The sequence below is a fragment of the Triticum urartu genome, chromosome 3 (genome assembly GCF_003073215.2).
Source record: "Triticum urartu cultivar G1812 chromosome 3, Tu2.1, whole genome shotgun sequence".
NCBI lineage: Eukaryota > Viridiplantae > Streptophyta > Magnoliopsida > Poales > Poaceae > Triticum > Triticum urartu.
In genome coordinates, this window is record NC_053024.1 from 37,455,034 (window position 1) to 37,475,466 (window position 20,433).

The 20,433-nt window shown below is 42.6% G+C and overlaps 2 protein-coding genes across 9 annotated transcripts; both read right to left on the reverse strand.

The window, feature by feature from the left end:
- Positions 1–1,065: 1,065 nt before the first annotated feature.
- On the reverse strand, positions 1,066–9,940 carry LOC125542615. 8 transcript variants are annotated; one of them, XM_048705704.1, is made up of 10 exons: positions 8,739–9,088; positions 7,990–8,653; positions 6,975–7,093; positions 6,002–6,272; positions 5,780–5,916; positions 4,627–4,944; positions 3,436–3,751; positions 2,449–2,541; positions 1,614–1,877; positions 1,066–1,556 (listed from the first exon to the last, which is right to left on the reverse strand). In XM_048705704.1, the coding sequence occupies exons 7-10, from the start codon at positions 3,514–3,516 to the stop codon at positions 1,458–1,460; spliced, it is 537 nt and encodes a 178-aa protein (XP_048561661.1). In that variant the 5' UTR covers positions 3,517–3,751; positions 4,627–4,944; positions 5,780–5,916; positions 6,002–6,272; positions 6,975–7,093; positions 7,990–8,653; positions 8,739–9,088; the 3' UTR covers positions 1,066–1,457. The 8 variants fall into 8 exon arrangements, 7 of the variants coding, with proteins under 7 accessions (XP_048561661.1, XP_048561659.1, XP_048561657.1 ...); XM_048705702.1 differs by adding an exon at positions 7,394–7,593 and having other exon boundaries at positions 1,066–1,877; positions 8,739–9,087; XM_048705700.1 differs by lacking the exon at positions 8,739–9,088 and adding an exon at positions 9,454–9,940 and having other exon boundaries at positions 1,066–1,877.
- A 2,971-nt stretch (positions 9,941–12,911) lies between these two features.
- On the reverse strand, positions 12,912–19,313 carry LOC125542616 (actin-related protein 5). The gene is made up of 12 exons (XM_048705705.1): positions 19,078–19,313; positions 18,916–18,986; positions 18,335–18,459; positions 17,928–17,969; positions 17,114–17,216; positions 16,875–16,984; positions 16,117–16,226; positions 15,927–16,017; positions 15,292–15,723; positions 15,007–15,125; positions 13,797–14,124; positions 12,912–13,673 (listed from the first exon to the last, which is right to left on the reverse strand). The coding sequence occupies exons 1-12, from the start codon at positions 19,176–19,178 to the stop codon at positions 13,176–13,178; spliced, it is 2,130 nt and encodes a 709-aa protein (XP_048561662.1). The 5' UTR covers positions 19,179–19,313; the 3' UTR covers positions 12,912–13,175.
- Positions 19,314–20,433: the final 1,120 nt, after the last annotated feature.

Consider the following 20,433-nt stretch of genomic DNA (forward strand, 5'->3'; position numbering starts at 1 on the left):
GCGATATTTGACCTTTCTTTATAGATGATTATGTATTTCCGTCTCACTGAATCTTTTGGCTAGTGTCCGGTAAAGGTGGATTTATATACTTCTTGATAACATGCTGTGTTGTTGACTGAAACTTTTTCGCCCATTCTGTCTAGCAACTAGAAATGTTTCACAATCTTGCAATTTCATTAGAAAATAGTTCAGTTGTCCGTTTTGCTGAGGACAATCTTGCAATTTCATTAGAAAATACTGAATACCAATGCAATCCTTCGTTTTGTGCAGTTTTTCTTCTGTTTGTTTTTTTTCTTTTGGGTTACCAGAACCACAAATGACAAAGACCTGTTGTAATTGTCGGTTGGAACCTAGAGTGCCGTCCCTTCCAATTGGGACAGTGTTTTTTCTTTTCATCTTGTGATTGCCATGTCAATGGCGATCAACATGTGACGATAAATGTCGATTGTATTTTATGGTCACAGCTTTCCTAAAATATGATTGTGGTCATAAGCATTATTTGAACTAGACGGCCATGATAGGCATACGTGTACTGATTTGCTAATTGGACGGCATAGGATACTTTTGATACCATAACTGAGTTAAGAGTTCTTCACACAATGCAAGAAACATCTCCTGGAGTTTGAGTTGATTTACTATACTTTTGATACTACATCTGACATTTGGAGTTCTAGTTGCGGCTGCCCAGAGCAGGGGAATCAACCTGGAGGATGCAGCTGTTAAGATGAATGTTTGACTTGCGAATGCTTTCATTCCTTATTTATTTGGTGGGCACAAGTCACATGCGAATAGCGGTTTTAGCAAGTTCAATGGAGAGGTTTGAAGTCGAGCAGAGCTGTGAATCTCACTCAGCTGGGTTGGTGAAGCCTGGAACGCCTATCTTTTTCAGTCTGTAGTCATGTGTTTGTCAAGCAACTTGATTCACTACGTTTTCTGTTTATAAATTGCTAACAGCTGATTCTTTACTGTGCATCCATCTACCAACATGTCTCAACTTCGCTTCATTCAAGACTATAACTACAAGCAAGAGCAAATGTACAGGAAGAATGAAATGTAATACAGAGGTGAAAACCACCAAAGTCAAAACCAAACAATGTGGTTGATCTTTTTCCATTCAAGTGACACGCCAGCCTAAAAACACTTGCTAAACATTAGGGGAGCAAAAGCATCAACTCGTTTATGCCCTGTATGTCCAGTTCATCCAGCACAGTGGCGGTCGCACATCAAAATGGACACATTCATCCAGTTCATCCAGCGCAGGCGGAGTAGCACTCAACTAAAGAGCAAAAGTGGACCTAGCACAAAACTGCAAGTTCGTTGACTCATTACAGTTCATAAGATAAATCCAGAGAAGGCGGAGAAGCACTCAACTAAAGAGCAAAAGTGGACCTGGCACAAAACTGCAAGTTCGTTGACTCATTACAGCAACCGGCAACAAGACAGATGACTCTCCGCACCTAATCCTCCAGGGCGGGGAACTCATTGAAATGCCTGGGCATCTCAAACCCACCTGGAACGAATTGGTTGAAGTCGGCAATCTTCGCCGCAAGCTGTGCCTTCAAGCCACCTGGAACGAATTGGTTGAAGTCGGCAATCTTCGCCACAAGCTGTGCCTTCAAGCCACCTGGAACGAATTGGTTGAAGTCGGCAATCTTCGCCGCAAGCTGTGCCTTCAAGCCATCAACCTCGTTGCGGAGCTTGTTGACGTGGCTGCGGTTCTTCTTCCTTTTAGCCTTGCTTGCAGAAAGCAGAGGCAGCACCTCCCTTCTCTTATTACCAAGTAGATTTGACTTGTTAAAGCACTGCTGCTTCACCAGATCCCACATGTCGTTCCCAGTTGTATCAATCTCCCTATTCCACTTCCAGACGGTCTTTTCCTATAAACAAAGCAATAGTATTTTAATTAACAGGAAGGAATTTTATCAGACCTACAAATATAACAGGCAGATTAAGAGTAGCAGCAGTGCTTTGATGCACGAGGAGCATGATATATCTAAAATGAGTGAATAAACACACTAAAACGTGTCTATATACTCCCTCCGTTTCTTTTGTCTGCATATAAATTTTATATGCAGACTAAAAAGAAACAGGGGGAGTACATCCGATTCAGAAGGAAGTAAAAAAATCTTATATGTTTGAACAGAGGGAGTATTTCAGAACCACAGGCTAGGAAAACTATTGCCACGTAGACTAACCTCATACTCAGCATACAATATGGTGTTAATCATGATCCGACACCCATCATCTACTGAAGGAAAAATGCTAGAAAACAGAGAAAGTGGACTTCAAAATGAACTACTAGAAGCAAGATGAGAGTGACAATCAAGTACTGATGCCAATACAGTAAGATAACAAAATGACCGTTATGACTTATGACACCAAGTATGAAGGCCTGTAAATGTCCTTTGTGTCAACATAGCAACGCTTTGTTCAGGAGGAGCCACGTACCGCAAGTGGCGCTTTCTCTGGGATGTCTAGACCAGTGGGCTCCACCGTCTCAGAAGCCAGGAAGGTGTCCTCGTACATAATTTCCCTAACACGCTTCAAAATACCAAGGCATGCAGAACATTAGAACACAAGAAGAATATTAGAACATTTGACAAGGCATGTAGGTCATCAATATTCACAGATTGAAATAAAAGCACTTCTTGGCATCACTAAACAGGAAACCGCCAAAACCTAGCACTTGGCAAGTTGGCATCACTACTTGGTCACATAGCACTGATGTGGTCCATATATCTTCTATATCTAAATAGCTAGCCCCCACTAACATATTTCTCTCAACATGCAAGCATGCCACATCATCAAGCAACATGCATGGCAAAAGGCCCACCACAACATGTATTCATGCATAAGAAAATGTCCATCTCAACATGCAAACATAAATGAGATATTTAATAAATATTTTACAATACATTAATCAAATACAATAAAGCATCTGAATTTACAATTTTTTAGTTTTCATAGTATTACTATTCACATTCCATACAAATCAAATATCATCGAAATATAATGCAAATATTCCCGCAACAACGTGCGGGGTATCATCTAGTACAAATATAACAAGTGGTAGTAAAAAAATTTTGGCAATGTCTTCCTCTTCTTGTTCTATATGCAAGGTAGAGTAGATCCACCCCCTCAGAAATAAACAAAGGAGGATCAAGGAGATCCCCTGATGAGATCCCCTGATTTCGTCCAGGCAGCAAAATCCCTAGCATAACAAACAAGTAGGGAGTGTGTTCTACCATCAGGGGAACCCCTGATGGAGAGCTCCATCCACGATTTCGTCAAGCAGCAAAACCCTAACATAACATACAACCAGGGAGTGTGTTCTACCGCCAGGAGACCCCTGATGGGAGGAGTTCCGTCCACGATTTCATCCAGGCAGCGAAACCCTAGCATAAGATGTTGGGGATCTCGTGGGGATGGACTTACCGCCGGCGCCGGCGCGGGCAGGGGGGCGGGGACGACGACGGGGACAGGGGCGCGCCTGCGCGGCTGCGGCTGGTTCGCCATCCTTGCTTTGCCTGGCGGTGCCTTTGGATATCTAGGGAGAGGCTGGAGCGGGGCGGCGACGGCGGGTGCTGCTCCTGCTGCTAGGGTTGGCACGAGTGGGAGGAAGAGGGGATTGGGGTTGGCCGGCTGGCCAATTAGTTGGGTTGGAGTGGGTTTGCTGGGCTCACCTGGGCTATGGAAACGTGGGCTAAAATAGAACTACAGTTTGCTAGAGAATGCATCATCCACAGCCTGACTTCTCCAACGCCATCAAAAACAAGTCAGGTATAAAACTTGTTAAAAAAATACAAAAATTTGTGAATGATCTCGGAGTGTAGTTACAAACATTAACTTTGGATATTGATCTGTAACATAACAATTCTAACAAAAAAATATAATCAATGGAAAAAATAGAGCGCTGTAGCGTCACTAATAGCATTGCTATAGCGTTCTGAGAAATGTCTCGCTAAATAAATCAGTGTACAATCTCTCGCTAATAGAACACTATAGCTCATCATAGCACGCTATTTTTTCATGGAATATAATACATACAAAATTAGAAGAAAAAAACAATTAAAGAAAAAAAAAACTATGGTATGTGGCATATACAAATATAACAAGTGGTAGAAAAAACAATTAAAGAACTTTCTAAACAATGCGAGAGGTCAACATGAAACTTTTTAATATTGTTTTTGGGATTTCAGTACATTTAAAAAATCTACAACATTAAGCTCATAATATTACGCAGTCCATCCGTAGTGTTATTAATATTTTATATACATATATAACTAACATGCAATGGTCTGCTGGATTAATAACATCCTCAATTGAAAAAGGAGGAAGGATCAAAATATTTGATAACATGCAATGGTCTGCTCAAAAATGACTAAACCAAAAAGGTTGACTCGAAAATCAGAATAAATCTAGATGAGCGAAGATCATCAACAACAACAACAATAAATACAGAATAGTGTAATATTGCATAAATCTTGTGATCTATTAGAAAGCTTCCATGTTATCTAAGAAAGAAATGTTGTGTGTAGCTAACCGCAACAAGAAAAAAAAAGAAGAAAAGAAGTAGGAGACTCAAGTGACTTTGTCCATTTAAATTTAGATAAACAAGAAAAATACCTTTTTCTATTTTAGTTCTAGGGATTGATTGAAGGCCTCATTGCAAGCAGCTATAGATGAGAATGTAGCTCCATTAACGGATGTCTCGACACATAACTTGACGTCTCATATGATGGTTCGAGTCCAGACATGAGAGACGACATTTGGGGCAGGTAGAGTCCGGTGGTAAATACAACTCATGCTCAGAGTGCATTCCTTAACTTGGAGTCCGGTGATAAATACAACTCATGCTCAGAGTGCATTCCTTAACTTGGAGCCCCACAGGCGTTGCAGAAAGAGCACATTTGTACGAGGGATCGATGTTGCTTATCTTGACCCCTATGATAAAAAAGAACTTTAGATATGAATTTGTGACATATAACAACTGTAAAAGGAATTGTACAAGAAAATTACAATGTTAGACAAAATAATAATTGGAGAAAAAACATAAGGTACATGGCAAACACAAACACAACAAGGGGTAACAAAAAGGGCAGCCCGCGCAGGGTCCGATCACTTTGGGTCTTTAGTACGCAGCCTTTCCTTGCATTTCTGCAAGAGGCTGTTTTTAGGACTTGAACCCGTGACCTCATGGTCACAAGGCAGCCGCTTTACAACAAGGGGTAACAATTAAATATAAATATAAAAATCAAAGAACTTTCTAGGTTTTTATTTCTCCCAAATGTACAACAAATAAACACGAAATTTTATAGTTCACATCTGGTTTGATAAACAAGAAAGCTAATCTCAATCGTACCTCTTTTTAATTAATTTAACATATGCTTTCAATTAAACAACCATGTAAATCCGATAGACGATTCTCAAAGTTACATATATCACATACGTCAAATTTATCTCTTTTCTTAAGGGATAGTACATGAATCGTCGTTTCGATTGGATCTAACATAGCTACTGGATGCACTCATGCACTCACTTGTACAAAATCAGGTGATAACAGAGGACCAATCAAAAGACGAAGAAAAGGCTCTTCGCCGTACCTTTGCATTTAAGCTGTTGAGAATAGAAGGCTTTACACCTATCTTTTCTACTTGTTTTTTGTTTTCCAAAAACAAAAGATCTAGGAAATGAAAGCAAGAAGTAGACTGGAAAATCAGAATAAATCTAGATGAGAGAAGCATCAACAACAACAAAATATAGAGTAGCACACTATTACCTAAATCATGTGTTGTAGTTAATTCCATTTGTCTTAAGTGATCTATTAGAGAGCTTCCATGTGACCACCCAAAAGGGTAAGAAAGAGATTGTGTAGCTAACCAAGGTCTGGTAAGAAAACCTCCTCTTCTTTAGATCCTGAAAAAAAAAGTAAGAAAGAGCAGTTGTGTTAGGAAGACTCAAGTGTCTTCGATCATTTACGTTGAGATAGACGAGTAACTACCTTTTTATATTTTAGTTTCTAGGGATTGATTGAAGGTCTTTTTCCAAGCAGCTGTAGATGAGAACAAAACGCCATTGACACGTGTCTCTCACACACACAACTTGCTGTTTCAGAACCAGACTTGAATCCAGAAATGGGAGACAACATTTGGGGAAGGTGGAGTCCCGATGGACATAACTCATGCTCAGAGTGCACTCCTCAACTTGGATCCCGGGCGGCATTGCAGAAAGAGCACGTTTCTACGAGGGATCGACATGCTTATATCTCGACCCTGTAAAGGGTAAAATGGAACCGTAGATATGAATTTGTGACATAACAACTAACAACTCTAACATAAATTGTACTCCCTCCGTTCCTAAATATTTGTCTTTCTAGAGGTTTCAAATGATGACTACATACGGAGCAAAATGAGTGGATCTACACTCTAAAATATGTCTATATACATCCGTATGTGGTGACCATTTGAAATCTCTAGAAAGACAAATATTTAGGAACGGAGGAAGTATAAGACAATTACAATTTTAGACAAAAGAATAATCAAAGAAAAAGCCAAAGGTATGTGGTACACACAAACATAACAAGGGGTAACAAACAAATATAAATGTAAAACACAATAAACTTTCTATTTTTTTTATTTCTGATAAACGTACAAAAAATAAATACGAAATATTGTAGGTCACGTGAACTACACCGGTTAGATCTTTTGAATTTCAGCCAGGGTATTGACTATGAGTAATTCTGATTCTAGTTTGATAAATAAAATAACGAATCTCGATGCTCCCTCTTTTAAATTAATTAAACATATGTTTTTATATTAAACAGCCAATGTCAATCCAATAGACGATTCTCGAAGTTACATACATAACTTTCGATAGGACATGACTTAGCTGTTTGGATTGGATCTAGCATAACTATTGGATCTAGCGATAGCACTTGCTTTTACAAAATCGGGTGATAATAGAGGATGTCGTACATGTATGGCTAGGGACAAGTGTTGCACCTCGATAGGTGCTGTTGACCTATCGACCATGTACAAGCTGGAACGGCTGCCGGTTCACGGTCCATGGAAGATGAGAGAATCGATTAACCCTCCTGCCCGCATTTAGATACAAAAGAAGTATCAATCTGGTCAGATTAATTACCAATGAATGAAAATACACGCAAGGGGATACCAAAAAGCATACAAATTTGGGATAATCAAATAGGCAGGCAAAAGAAACAGATGAAGCGTGTGGCATGATTGGTTAGTTTTAAGGATGCTTGTGGAAGAAAGGGTGCGTGGAGAGCAGAGGGAGCGGGACAATGCCGTCCGGGGCAGGACCATGGGTTAGTAAATGGAAGGTACAGACAAATAAGAATACATCTAGAGCCGACTATATAACATCCGTTCACCTTTGTCATGATAATGAGGAACCATCGATCCCTTGTATATATGGAGTGAAGGGCCAGTCGAGAGTGGACTAGACTCTCTGATCACGGGTTATATGTTGTGGCCTCCACTTGCTTTGGATTCAAGCTCTATGAAAAAGGGACACCCATCCATCCATGATTACATTTTTATCTGCACTTGCTTGCAACAAGGCCTTCAATCCCTAGATAATACTACTACACAATTATTTTCTTGTTGGTCTTGCTGTTGCTACTAATGTGAAATTTCTGGTGTTAGAATTATAAGACGCACAGTAAATCTCTTATATTCTTAAGGGGGAGTATACATGTCTTGTTATGATTTTGCAAGACAAACGCAAATATAACAAGTGGTGGAAAAAAAAATATAATAACTACTATTTCTTTTATTTCTCCCAAACGATACAACAGATCAACACAAAATTTTACATGCCAACATAATTCTATTAATACACGGCTTATATTTTAAAATTTGGTGAAACAGAATGGCAAATCATAATAAATCAAGATTCTATGCTGGTTAGCAGCAGCAGCAGCAATAACAAGAAAAGAATAGAGTGGTGGAGTGGGCATATATATACCTAGGGACTGAAAACATAAATCATGGGCGGATGTGTCTGGTTGAGATGGAGGCCACGTACGCCATATATATATAACTCTTGCTCCGACTGATAGTCATTCCATAGTCCAGTCCTCACATTGGATCTTCCCCGGTGTTGCGTTGCACGGCGGTAGGGCTCGCATGCATCCATGGAGATGCATGTAGATCCAGAGCAGAGCATGTATATATTACACCTCTGCTCTGCTCCCTTTCCCCTCATCTCTGCATAGGGTAACTAGTAGTAGTAGTAATACCCCACCATATGTGCGTACTGCTACCGCGAGCGAGGTGGTGTCCAATCCTGTCATCGTCACGCAGTCTTGTCCGTCCGTCCACAGTCTTCGCATGCAAGAAAGACATCGAGCAGGTACCGGATCCATAACCTAGAGCAGCAGAGATGCCTGCCTGAGACCGCTGCCTGCTAGCTAGCGGTGCACCGGGCAGGAGACTCTCGCCGGCCGGCAAGAATACCGGCTGTTGGTGGCCAGCGGATCTGAACGGCAGGACTGCATCTGTCGGCGGCGTTCGGCAGATCAGCGCTGCTAGCGGTCAGCGGCCGGTGGGACTGCTCTCGTCTCGTCAGGCAAACGCGGGGGCTGCCTGCATGGCGGGGCGGGGATGAGAGGATGGATCAACCCTCCTGCCTGCATGAAGACGAAGAAGAAGCATACGGTCAGATTAATTAACAACAAATAAAAGAGAAATCCAGGCAAGGGGATACAAGAAAACCTTGAAACGATCGATTGAAACATAAAATTTTGATAATCAACGAGGCGAGGCGAGGCGAGGCAAGGCCGGCCGGAGAAAGAGATGCGGCGCGTGGCCAGTTGCAAGGATGGATGGACGAAAGGGCCGGCGCGTTCGTGGAGAGCAGAGGGAGGGAGGGAGTGAGGCAAGGACGCACGGCGTCCGGGGGAGGACCGGACGTGGCCGGCGCCGGCGGCAGACCAAGGATCCGGCCGGCCGGCCGGACGGCGTGGAGGGCTAGGGTTCGCACCCACGGGTAGGGGACGAGAGGTGCCTCCAGATCTGATATGTTTCTCATCTCGTCTCATCTCAGGAAGGAAAAGGAGGAGGAGTCGGTCTCGGGGTTAAGTTTAGGGTTAGTCGCAGCCGGTCCGTCCATCTGCATGTCGACACCTGTCGACGCGTGTTTTTTGTTTACGTGACGTAAATATTTTTACTACTCCGTACCTGCTTGGCTTTTATATACGTACACAAAAAGAAAGAGAGAAAAAGGAGACCGAGGAGGTAAAAAGCGTCGCGTCAGACGTGACACCACCGGTCACTCTCACTCCTCCTACTATTCTTGTACTACTGACTGGCTCAGCTGCCTCTGCTAGAGCTAGCTGGTGGGTGCGCAGTAAAATGCCTGCCCGTGGAAGCAACAGAGCATGCAGGTACCAGTAATAAATTTCAGAGCAGAGCGGAGCGGCGGGCCAACCTGCTGCCGGCCGCCGGCCACCGGCGACGGGAAGGAGGCTCTCGCCGGACGCCCAGGTCAAACGCACGGCACAGTAGCCGTCGCCGGCGCGACGGGACTGCATGCGATGCGGTTGGCAACCAGCGGATCTGAGCAGCAGGTCGATCGCCCGGCGTCGTTGTCGGCCGCCGGCAGATCAGCGCGCCGGTCACCGGCCGGCGGGAGTGCCCTCGGCTGTAGGCCGATGAGAGCATCCATGCGCAGGGGGCAGCGCATCGTTCACCGGCCGCCGAGGCTACCCTCGGCAAAAGGAGGATGAGAGCAGCCAAACGCAGGGGCGGAGAGAGCGGCGGCCGCCGGCGGGTGTGATGTCCGCGGCCGGCGGTGGCGGTGCGCTGTGCGGTGGAGAAGGCCAGATGCAGCAGCGCCTTTGGAGTTTGTTTTTTTGGATAGAAACAAGACGAGGCAGGGAGGACGGACGGCTGGGAGATGGGTCGGAAAGGGACTGCACGCCAACCCTAAAATGCTTCCTTATATACTCGGCTCCTTCCTGCACGACTCCTCTCTCGATCGGGCTCCTGGACAAGAGAAGGGAACGAGATGGGACGCGCGCTCAGCCCAGTTTGAGTTCTCTCCATCCTCTCAGCCCAAGCATACTAACACTACTGACAACAAGAAGATTAACTAGTGCAACAAGTGTGTTTGGACCTGACCACACCTGAGCTGGCCCATGAAGAGGGGGGCAGGGCTAAATGGGCTGGCCATTTGGCAAAAAAAAACAATTATTTATTTATGTTTTGGATAGATGTTAGTGTCAAAACCATCTTCCTTCATGTAGTGATATGTACCACACAATCAATTGTATAGATCCTGCAAAAAAAACAGTCCACCCTTTTTTGTTACTCGAAACAATACTCAATGACTATGAAACAAAATATTCAAGTTCTTCAGCCAATGCGTTCATCCATGTGTTTGAATATATTCATCAACGTGAAATAATGTCTCTGAGAACTGCCCATGTATTCTCTTTAATAAAAAATTGTAAATAAAAATAATAAGACAAATATGAAACATAAATAAGTAATAAATGACAAATAAAAGTGGAAGAAAAAGAAACGGAGGATGAAAATGAGAAATGAAACAACAAGTGGAAGGAAAGACAAAATGGAACAACAAGGAATAAATAGACTAAACTTGTATGCCAAACCTTTCTAATACAAACCTAAACCGACATAGAAACCAAACAAGTAGTGACACTTTGACCCCTAATCATCAGCTACTTTGATCACCATTAGCCCAATCTAGCATGAACTCCTACTAACCAGTTGATTGACTCTACCACGGTTAAAGGGAAGATCATTTCCAACACGAAACGACCATGGATCCGGAGATACCGAGGTCTATCAGAAATTCAAACGGACCCAAATAGCTACGGCAGAATATGGGGAAAAGATTCCCGTGATTTTCAACGTGGGCTTGTTCGAGTTGGTGGGCGGTGGTGCGGCCTCGGGTAGAGGGGTGGATCGATGGGGACGTAGTTGTTGGACTAGCTGCGGCTGCCCGCTGGCGGGGGGAGGAGGATTGGAGGGGCTGCCCGCTGGCCTTTTGACAAGTCTGGGAGGTCAGATACGTAAACTTTCAATTGAAGTAAAACAAATACCTCTTAAATCTTTTTTGCGGGGATATATGCAAACTTTTGACAAGTCTGGGAGGTCAAATACGTAAACTTTCAACATGAACTTTTATGCGAAACGCAGAAGAGACACACCCGTAATAATGCACTCACATATACTTTACCCCATGAGCATCTTCGATCGACTGAGCCAGTAGTTCTCGAGACTGACAAAGTCATCATAGATGTCTCACTACCGACGGTTATGTCGCTTACCGCTGAAATAATAAAGCCGTCAAATCCTAGAATAAATCCAGCAAGGGGCGAGCACCATGCCACTTTTCAATTGAAATGAAAAATATACTTATTAAAAATAGAGCTACTAGAATAACCGAACCCCACGTAGTCATATCATTTTGAACAGAGGAAAATGAATATGTTCTCTTATTTCTCTTCCACCGGAATACCTCTTCTTCCGTCTCAAACAACTGATTGTTCTACTGGAAAATAATGTAGTTGTGAAAAAAAATCTAGAACAAAAGGCTCCTTCTTAGAAAGTTGACCTCGAGAACAAATTGCATTCATTAGAGTTGTTATTGTTGTTGTTCTTGCTAATGGTAGTGTGTTGTTGTTATTGTTGTTGTTAGAGTGAATTCTACTTCTTTTGTATTTATTTATCCTTGTGACAACAACAACTATACTTGAGAAAAAATTTCTTGAGCTATGTGATTTAAGAAGTATGGAGTGCATTTATTTGATTAGAGATACTGAAGACCCTTAAAAAGTGCTTGGGTTTTGTTTGTTAGATCTTTTTAACCCATTTAACATTGAAGATGTATTCTAAGTTTCTAACAAAGTCGTCCCACATGTGGTCCATTGTGATTGTTGAGTCATATGCTTCAAGGATGTCACATCTCAAGATATTCAAACATTATTAATAGAAATTCTTTTGGAAATCCTAAATGGTACTAGTTCTCCCTCAATTTAAATCCAATCAAGGTTACTCCAAAAAAATGTAAACTATAATGCAAGTTATTCTGTTTTTTTTTCTTTTTTAAGTTGTTTTAGTTACAATTGTGAAATTAAATTTTGATTAAAGGTAATTCATAAATTCTTAGTGGATTAATTTGAGCTTCATGTCTAGTCATTTCTCATACGTAGAACATCTAAACCTATATTTATGTTATTATACAAAAAAGGTAAATTGCAGTTTTCAAAGTTTAAAGTAAACATATTAATAAAAGGAGTCTAATACTATTTGGAACAGTGGGGAGAGTACAGGAATTTAATTTAAATTGAGCTTTTGAAGGATTTTTTAGAATGCATTAAGTTATTATGTTCAAGTTAAACTTCAAATTTTGTGTACCATTATTTATGAATATGCCTCCAAGTATTTTACTTGGAGACAGTAGTAACATAGTAGTTGTTTTGAAATCCAAATTTTAATTGAATTGAGATTAAAGTAATTCAAACATTGTAATGGGTTCGTTTTAACTTCACGTGTAGTCTTTTCTCATATGCAAAACCCCTTAAAACTATATTTATGTCATACTTAGGAAAATTGATTTGTAGTTTTGCATATTAAAAATTAAAATTGTATGTAGGCATGATCAAATATTTTTCCAATTTAATGTATAATATATTTTCTTGAAACAGTGGAAAAAGACTGAACTTAAATAGAGCTTTCGATGGATTTAAGAATATAATATGTTGGAATTGAACCTCATATTTAAAAATCAGGCGAAAATATGTGTGTCGTTATTTAATAATATATGACTAGAAGTTACTGGGGAGGGCAGCAGCACAGTATATAGCAACCATAACACGAGCATTACGTTGGTACAAAACCAAAAAGGAAAACACATCATTCAGGACTGGCTCCAAACCTTTATAGGCAGCACAACAATTAGAGTATGCATTTCTTTTGATAAAGTGCATAGACTAAGGATATCGATTAAGATACTGTCTAATAAACAATAGTTATCAGTATCAAAGTTTCTAAGCCGACTTAAAAGTATGTCATCTTCACAAGATGCAGGATCACAAGCAAAACTACTTTTGTTCACAAGCAAGACGCATCAGTTTTTCAGTTTTTCTATACGTTAGCGGAGAACACACCAGCAGAACGCTGCTACAACGTGTAGACAATATTGTGGCGATGGAACAGGCTCTCGCCGTGCTCTCTGTAATCCGCCAAGGTGAAGGTCTGCTTCCCAAAGTTGCTGGAAGCCGCAAAGGCGGCAGCGCCCCGCCACGCGTCCAGGATGGGGTCAGCAGCTCTCACAAGCTTCAGCGGCGCGAGGTAGGGCCGGAACTGCCGGATCCCGGATTCGAGCCGAGGGATCATCCCGGGGAACAGGGAGCTGCCACCTGTGACGAGGATGGACTGGCAGAGGCGCTCCTTGACGGACTCGTCCTCCAGTAGCCTCCTGAGGGAGATGCTGACCATCTCATCGATGCCAGCCTGGTCGACTCCTATCATGCCGGGCTGGAATAGTACTTCGGGGCAGCGGAACCGCTCGATCCCAATGGCGATTTTGAAATCGTCTGCGGTGAGAGGCCGGACTTTATGAGGATCTGGAGCTGGTTCAACAGCGTCATGTTTGTTCACAAATGTAGGGTCCACCTCCTGCACGGGGAAGCGTCGTGTTATTATGATACAATTAGTTTTAGTGTTTTTTACTTCACCAAAGAAACGTAAATATGAGAAAATGGACATCATGAAGAGGAAAGCTTGAGAGTGGGGCCTTACCTGGATTTTTGATGCGATTCGAGCAAGTTCTGATTCATCATCATCTTTCCCATCATCATCTTCCTCATTCTCTTTGCTCATCTTTTTGTAGACCAACCAATCTTCATCTCTCATTCCAAAAGTGTCCTCGCCTTTCCCTCGGTCAAATGCAGCAGTGGTGAGCAGCCGCATTCTTTCTTTCTGGGCGGCATTTAGACGCTCGCCACGGCCTACGGCACCAGATGAATTATTGTTGCCGTTAACCTTTTGTCGCTTCCTCTGATCAACTTTCTCAGAAAGTTCTAAATATCGGGCACGGAGCTCATCAAAGTATAACTCTGGGTTCTCCCTGTGTAGTTAAGAGTGACAACATATTACAGAAGAAACAATAGAAAACCTCAAGCACAACTACAACAGCTTAGGGAGTACCCTATCCGTATCAACCAGGTTGTAGAACCTATCAGCCCATAACTTTGATCTCTAAGACAGGTTGCAGAAAAGTCATACCAATTTGGAGGAAGAGCATCTTTAACAAAAGACACCACATATTGTCAAGTAAAACCGACAGTACATAGTGAATAGCAGCACCCACTTCCCAGATTCTGCCTTTCTAGTGATGTTCTCTTATAGAAACAAAGGCTTTAAGAAACTTCTAATGCATTAGGCGAATGCAGTTCTGAGCTCAGCGGTATGTGGTTGCTAGGGGGAGCTCTCCTAGAGAAAAATGACATGGTTCGACTCACCCCACCTGGGTTTGAGTCTCCCACCTAGTAGTTAGATGAAAAGTCAGGGGCTTTCTTCTCCCTTAGTCTTTTTTTTAAATGTGGTTACTAGTTTGCTATTATGATAAACACTAGCTTTTCCTTTAAAATTGGTAAAAAAAATGTGTTACAAAATACAGAAATGTACTTTCCTCCTACAGTTTAAAATTTGATGAACATGGAACATCTCGAAAGAACAAAAAAAATGTCAAATGGCTTTAAGGTAGTAACTATTTCATCAACAAGACACAATGGCATGTGACTTCATACAGGAGGACTTTACCATATACTCCTTCCATTCACAAATATAAGATGTTCTAACTTTTTTCTGACTCGGATGTATAGACACATTTTAGTGTGTTTGTTCACTCATTTCAGTCCGCATTTAGTCCATATTGGAATATCCAGAACATCTTGTATTTGTGAACAGAGGGAGTAATAAATTGCAGACTGAGAATGTTGCCACTTACGTGCGCCTCTCTTCTTCTTGCTTCTCCCTCAATGCTGCCTCCTCGGCACGCCTCTGCTTGGCGCGCAGCTTGCCCTCTGTCGTGGTTTTAAGTAGTATCTGTTTCTTCTTTTCCTTTAACTGGATAAGAGCAAAAATGGAACACAGACACAGAGCAATGTTAACCATGGGAGATTACGTTTATCCTAACATTAAGAAGGTGCAAGATGATCCCAAAAGCACATTAATGGAATCTCATTGTTGACTACATAACAAGTCACAGACGATAGCTTAACTAAACACATACCTGCTCTGGTGTCAACATGTCATCAGGGACAGATACAAGTGGGTACTTATCAGCTCCTGAAGCATCTGCGTTCTCCTCATTGCCATTGGACTCCCCCTTCGCTTTTCTTAGAGACTGTGTTGCTTTCAGAATATCAGACTTAATTTCCTGCTGGGAAAGGTATCCAGATCTACCCAGAATAGACGTTGTTTGCGATTCATCAGCTCCATCAAGGTGATCCATCAAATCCTCCAGGCCAGAGAGTTTTTCTTCCAGATCTGCTATCTTCTGAGACCTCTTTGCAGCAGCCATGTCTCGCAAACGTTGACCAGCCTTTTCCTTATAAGCCGCCTTCCTCGCTAGCTCTTCCTCAGATGGCGGTTCATCTCTGGGTGGGGGTACCCATGGTAGCTGCCAGTACCTAGTCTTCTCTTCAGCTTCTTCCTTGTTATTCTGCAAACTGAAGTGATCAATTCATGGTGTTGCAAGAATGTATATAATTGCTATAAACATACTTCTAGAAAGAAATTCTAAGAAAATGATAAGCAACTGGAGTAGAAAGAATGTCCTTTCTATACGAAAAACAGATCGGAAATAGGAATTTGATAATTCTGAAAATTGACAAGCGAACAAAGAAATAGATACAAATATCTTACTTTGAATATCTGCAACTCTGACATATAATCAGCAGCTATATAACAATGTTCCTTCTTCAGCTCTTCAGCCTTTTCCCATGTAAAGTTTGCCCTATGCAAATGTAAAATGATTACTGTTAGACATGCAAATGGTATGGATTAGGGAAAACAAATAATACAAAGTACTTCGGAAAAATGTGCTCATACATACACGTGATAGGGATATTTAAGAGAGAGGAGCTGCCTCAGGAAATCAGTAATGTGAGATCCACCAACATTTGTTCGGCAGCATGCCCCCAGCACAGGCTGCCCTTTTAAGAACTGAAAACAGATCCAACATGGCTTTTAGTCCATAGGTCAACAACTTAATTTGAAATATACAGATAGATAAACACAAGTGCTGAGACTTTTTCTTGAACATGGTCTCTGAAACAGTCAACAAGCCAAACTAATATACAGCACATTCCGTCCAAACGAAGAATTTGTTGTGCATTCATTTTGTTAGTATTTCAGGGGGGGGGGGGCAAGGAACAGAATCTCACTGTGATGATTACTGCATCAAAGTATGGTGCCTAACATGGAGGAGTATATAAGAAGATCCTCATGGAGAGAGTGACAGAATAATATTGTTCACTCAAGCTCTCCACAGTAACCCAATAGGTGAAGGCATCTTTTTGACTGAAGTTGTGGAGCTGGGAGCAGAAAAGGGGACAGAGCATGCCTGGACAGCAACACATAATCTACGGTAGCATCTGTTTCTTTTTATTCATTTTATTCAACATATGATCTACTATAAAATGTCCCTGTTTATCCAGTTAGAAACTTAAAATTCAAACACAGTCAATGGAATTTCCTCCTAAACAGATGTAATTGTACTCATTTCATGGTATCTGACAAAAGGAGACATATGAAATGACTTGTATGTTGCACACAGTTGGAGAAAGCCGTATCTTGAAGAAACAAACTTACTGGAACAACGTGGCATGTTCCAAATTCACACGAAATAGCCAACCCATCTTCTCCACAGTTTCCAAGCTTCTGATTGTACTTGTAGCTAAATACATCATCAATACCGAAAGCTGAAATGCAAATAGTAAGAGAAAACATTAGTACTTATGCTTCTATCGACTGTGCTACTGCACTACTATACTAACAGATGCGGTTCATAAGTCATAACAAAAGCACATAAAGATCACAAAAGACATTACCAACGGATGGCACACCATATGTCTCGAAAAGAAGTTCAGACATTCGTGCTCGAGAAAAGGATGGATTGCACTCACACTCTGTCATAAGAATGGGATGGCCCACCTGACCGGTATTAAAACAAATAATAGTTAGATTTCAACAGTATGAAACAATTATTTGTTTATATGAAAAAACTTTAAGTTGTGAAATAATTGTTTATAGAGAAAAAACTAAGTTGTGAAGTTTAAAGATACACGTAAAATATAAGTTACTCATCTTTCAAGTCAATAACTATCAGATTTAGAACTATGAGACTAAATGAACTGATGTGTAGGGTTTTCAGTTTTCACTTTACAGATTCATTGCATGAGAATAGCAAACTACTAGCTTCGGAATACCAACTCTTCCTGCGTTATTCCTTAGCATTCATTGCTAAGTGGAAAAACTGGTGAAATGAGATAATCGTCCATGCTTGTCATTTACCGAAAATTGAGTTGCATACTTCACTGTTTCTGTTCACCTTGCTTATGCTCAGAGGCTAAGACTAAAGTTCTTTCCCAAAGCCCTTAAGACGTTGTTTGACTTCCACTCACTAGAAAAATATTTCCTACTCCCTAGTCCCCACTACTCATACTACACTGGTAACTAGAATTGTAAATTGACATGCATAACCAACCCCTGGTTCTTCTTTTCTTATTCAACAGGACTAACTACGTAAAAGTTACTTATTTATCAGGTGCAAAGTAAAAGACAAGCCACCAAACCAAGGAAGAAAAGAAAAATAAGACTAAAGGAAATTATTCAAGAGACATGTGTTGACACAGGTAAATTTACCTCTGATGTGGCACCTAATCGGTCAAAAGCATAATCGAGAATCTGCAACATGCAAATAATACCAGATCAAAAAGGTTAAATAAGTACAGTGACTTGTCTGTTACAAAAGTACATTTTGAAGTTCTTTATCAACTCAAAATCACAAGGGGCACACATTGAATTTTTCCTTAAGCATTGAATATGCATCTTTCTGATATTTTTACGCTCATAGGAACTCTTTACAGTATGATCAGTATCAAGCATATAGTCAAGCCCTAAGGGTTGCAGATTCCTAAAAAATGCAAAGATGACAGGCCACATTGACTGCCCAGTTCATCCATTTGAAGCCTAAAAACACATAATAAACCATTTGCTGATCTCGCTGACAAATAAAAAAACAGGAAGATAATGACGTAGGAGTGACCCACATATTCCATGTACTCAAACTGATAGACGACATCATCATCGAACGCTGAGCGAATTGATGTCCGTGTGCAGTCAAAGTACTTCATTAGAGCTGGATCAGTGTCTCCTACAACTGTCACAGTTTCACCTGTTGAATCAGAAAGAAACTGCAATCAGTTAAAATATGAGAATTCGCTCCAATCCTCTTACAAGTCCATCAACTGACATTCAAAATAAAGTGATGCCCATTTTGTACATTCAGAAAACCATGAACATTGCAGCGCAGTCGCACAACTGCAAAAATATTTCTACAGACATCTGACTTGAAAAACGCTTTCAGAATCACTGACAGTAAGTAAACCAAAGTACCATTAAAAAAACACTAAACGTATATCATCAATCTAAAAGGATACGCCCAATTTCGGTGCATCACGACAAAACCAAGTCGCATGAACAGCACCCAATCACCAACGGAATGCCACGACGAACTTCTGAACCCGCGAGCGCCATTGCACAAATGAACCACAACGACGCAAAATCCAAACGCATTCGCATCAGGCAACCGCATAGGCCGAGATTTCTAAGCGTCCCGCGCGTCACGTACCTGAGCTGCGGTGGCGGGGCCTCTGCACGATGTTACGGAAGGAGACGCGCGGCTCCGCCTCGCCAGCCCACCTGCACGCAACGGAGCAAACCAGGCGGCGCGTTAGGGTTAGGGTTTCGGGGAGTTCCGGGGGCGGCGGCGGAGGGGAGAGGGGGCTTCTACCCGATGCGGAAGGTGGAGGCGCCGTTGTCGATGACGATGGGGGCGGAGTCCGGGAAGCGCGCGAAGTCGGTCTCCCGCCGCGCGCGGCAGAGCGACGACATCTCGCCGGGCGGCGGCGGGAGGGGTGTCGCCGGAGGCGGAGGGGATTGGGGGTTTGGTAACTTGGGCTGCGTCGTCCTCTCCGCGAGCTCGCGCTGTGCTGTGGAAGCAGAGAGGCAAAAGGGTTATTCACGGAAAACCCCCTCTACTCTCACGTAATTATTCGTTCTGAACTTATGAGACGTTTTGACTAACGGCTTTGTAAACGTCACGTGCCTGAATTTTTTTGTGGTGTCGGCCACTTTTAGCGAAGCGCAGCGCGAGGCCGAACAGTGGCGGAGCCAGGATTCGAGTATAGGAGGGGCCGAGTACGTATATTAATCAAATCTTGTTGATAATTACTAGTTGCTTCTACTAAAATTGTTGATCGTTTGGGGGGGGGGGGGGGGGGGCCCCCTCGTCCCCCTCTGGCTCCGCCCCTGAGGCCGAAAAGGACATGTCGAGCGCCGGCTACAGCGAGGCCGAGCCGTGTACGAGCGGAGTCGGCGATAGCCGGCGGGAGCGAGTCCCAAACTTAACCAGGTGTGTCGGGAGGAGGGAGGGTCGCCGGAGCTGTTCATCAGAGCGGGGCTTAGGGGGTTGCCGGGGCGGTGGGGGTCGAGGGGGGGGGGGGGGGGGGGGGGGGGGGGGGGGGGGGGGGGGGGGGGGGGGGGGGGGGGGGTGATTAGGCCCGTGAGTGGTGGAGGCCTGCGGTTAGAGTTGGGTTAGATGGCGTTTGCGTGAGGACTGCTGGATTGGATCTTGTGTAAAGGAAAATTGTGGGAGGAGGAAGACGACCTTGAGCTGTTGGATGCAGATATGACGAATATGATTGAATGTGACTGATGATGTGAATCGGTTTTCCAGGCACCTAAAGTATACGCTCTCTCTAACGAAACAAATCATTCCTTTTCTTTCTTCTGAAAATGCCAAATGATGTATGTCAAAGTCAACCGACTCTTACAAGGTCGTCTTTAAAGATATTAAAAATTACACAATATTCATTGAAAAATTGATGTCGTGAACGAAGCTCGATGCCGCATCTGGGCCTCCGAAATACCAATGGAGCTAGGGAAACGTGTTTGACGAAGCGAGAAGTAGCCGGTCGAAGCCACAAGGTGTGAGGGGCAATGATCTGGGAAACAGATCATCGTCCTAGAGAAAAAGATGATGAAGAGGCATGGACGGCCACCCTATATCCGTGGAGACATAAATTCACAAGCTCCACGACCATGTCGAAAAATGGTCGAATGTCGCCGGTTAGAGAAGGAGTCAGAG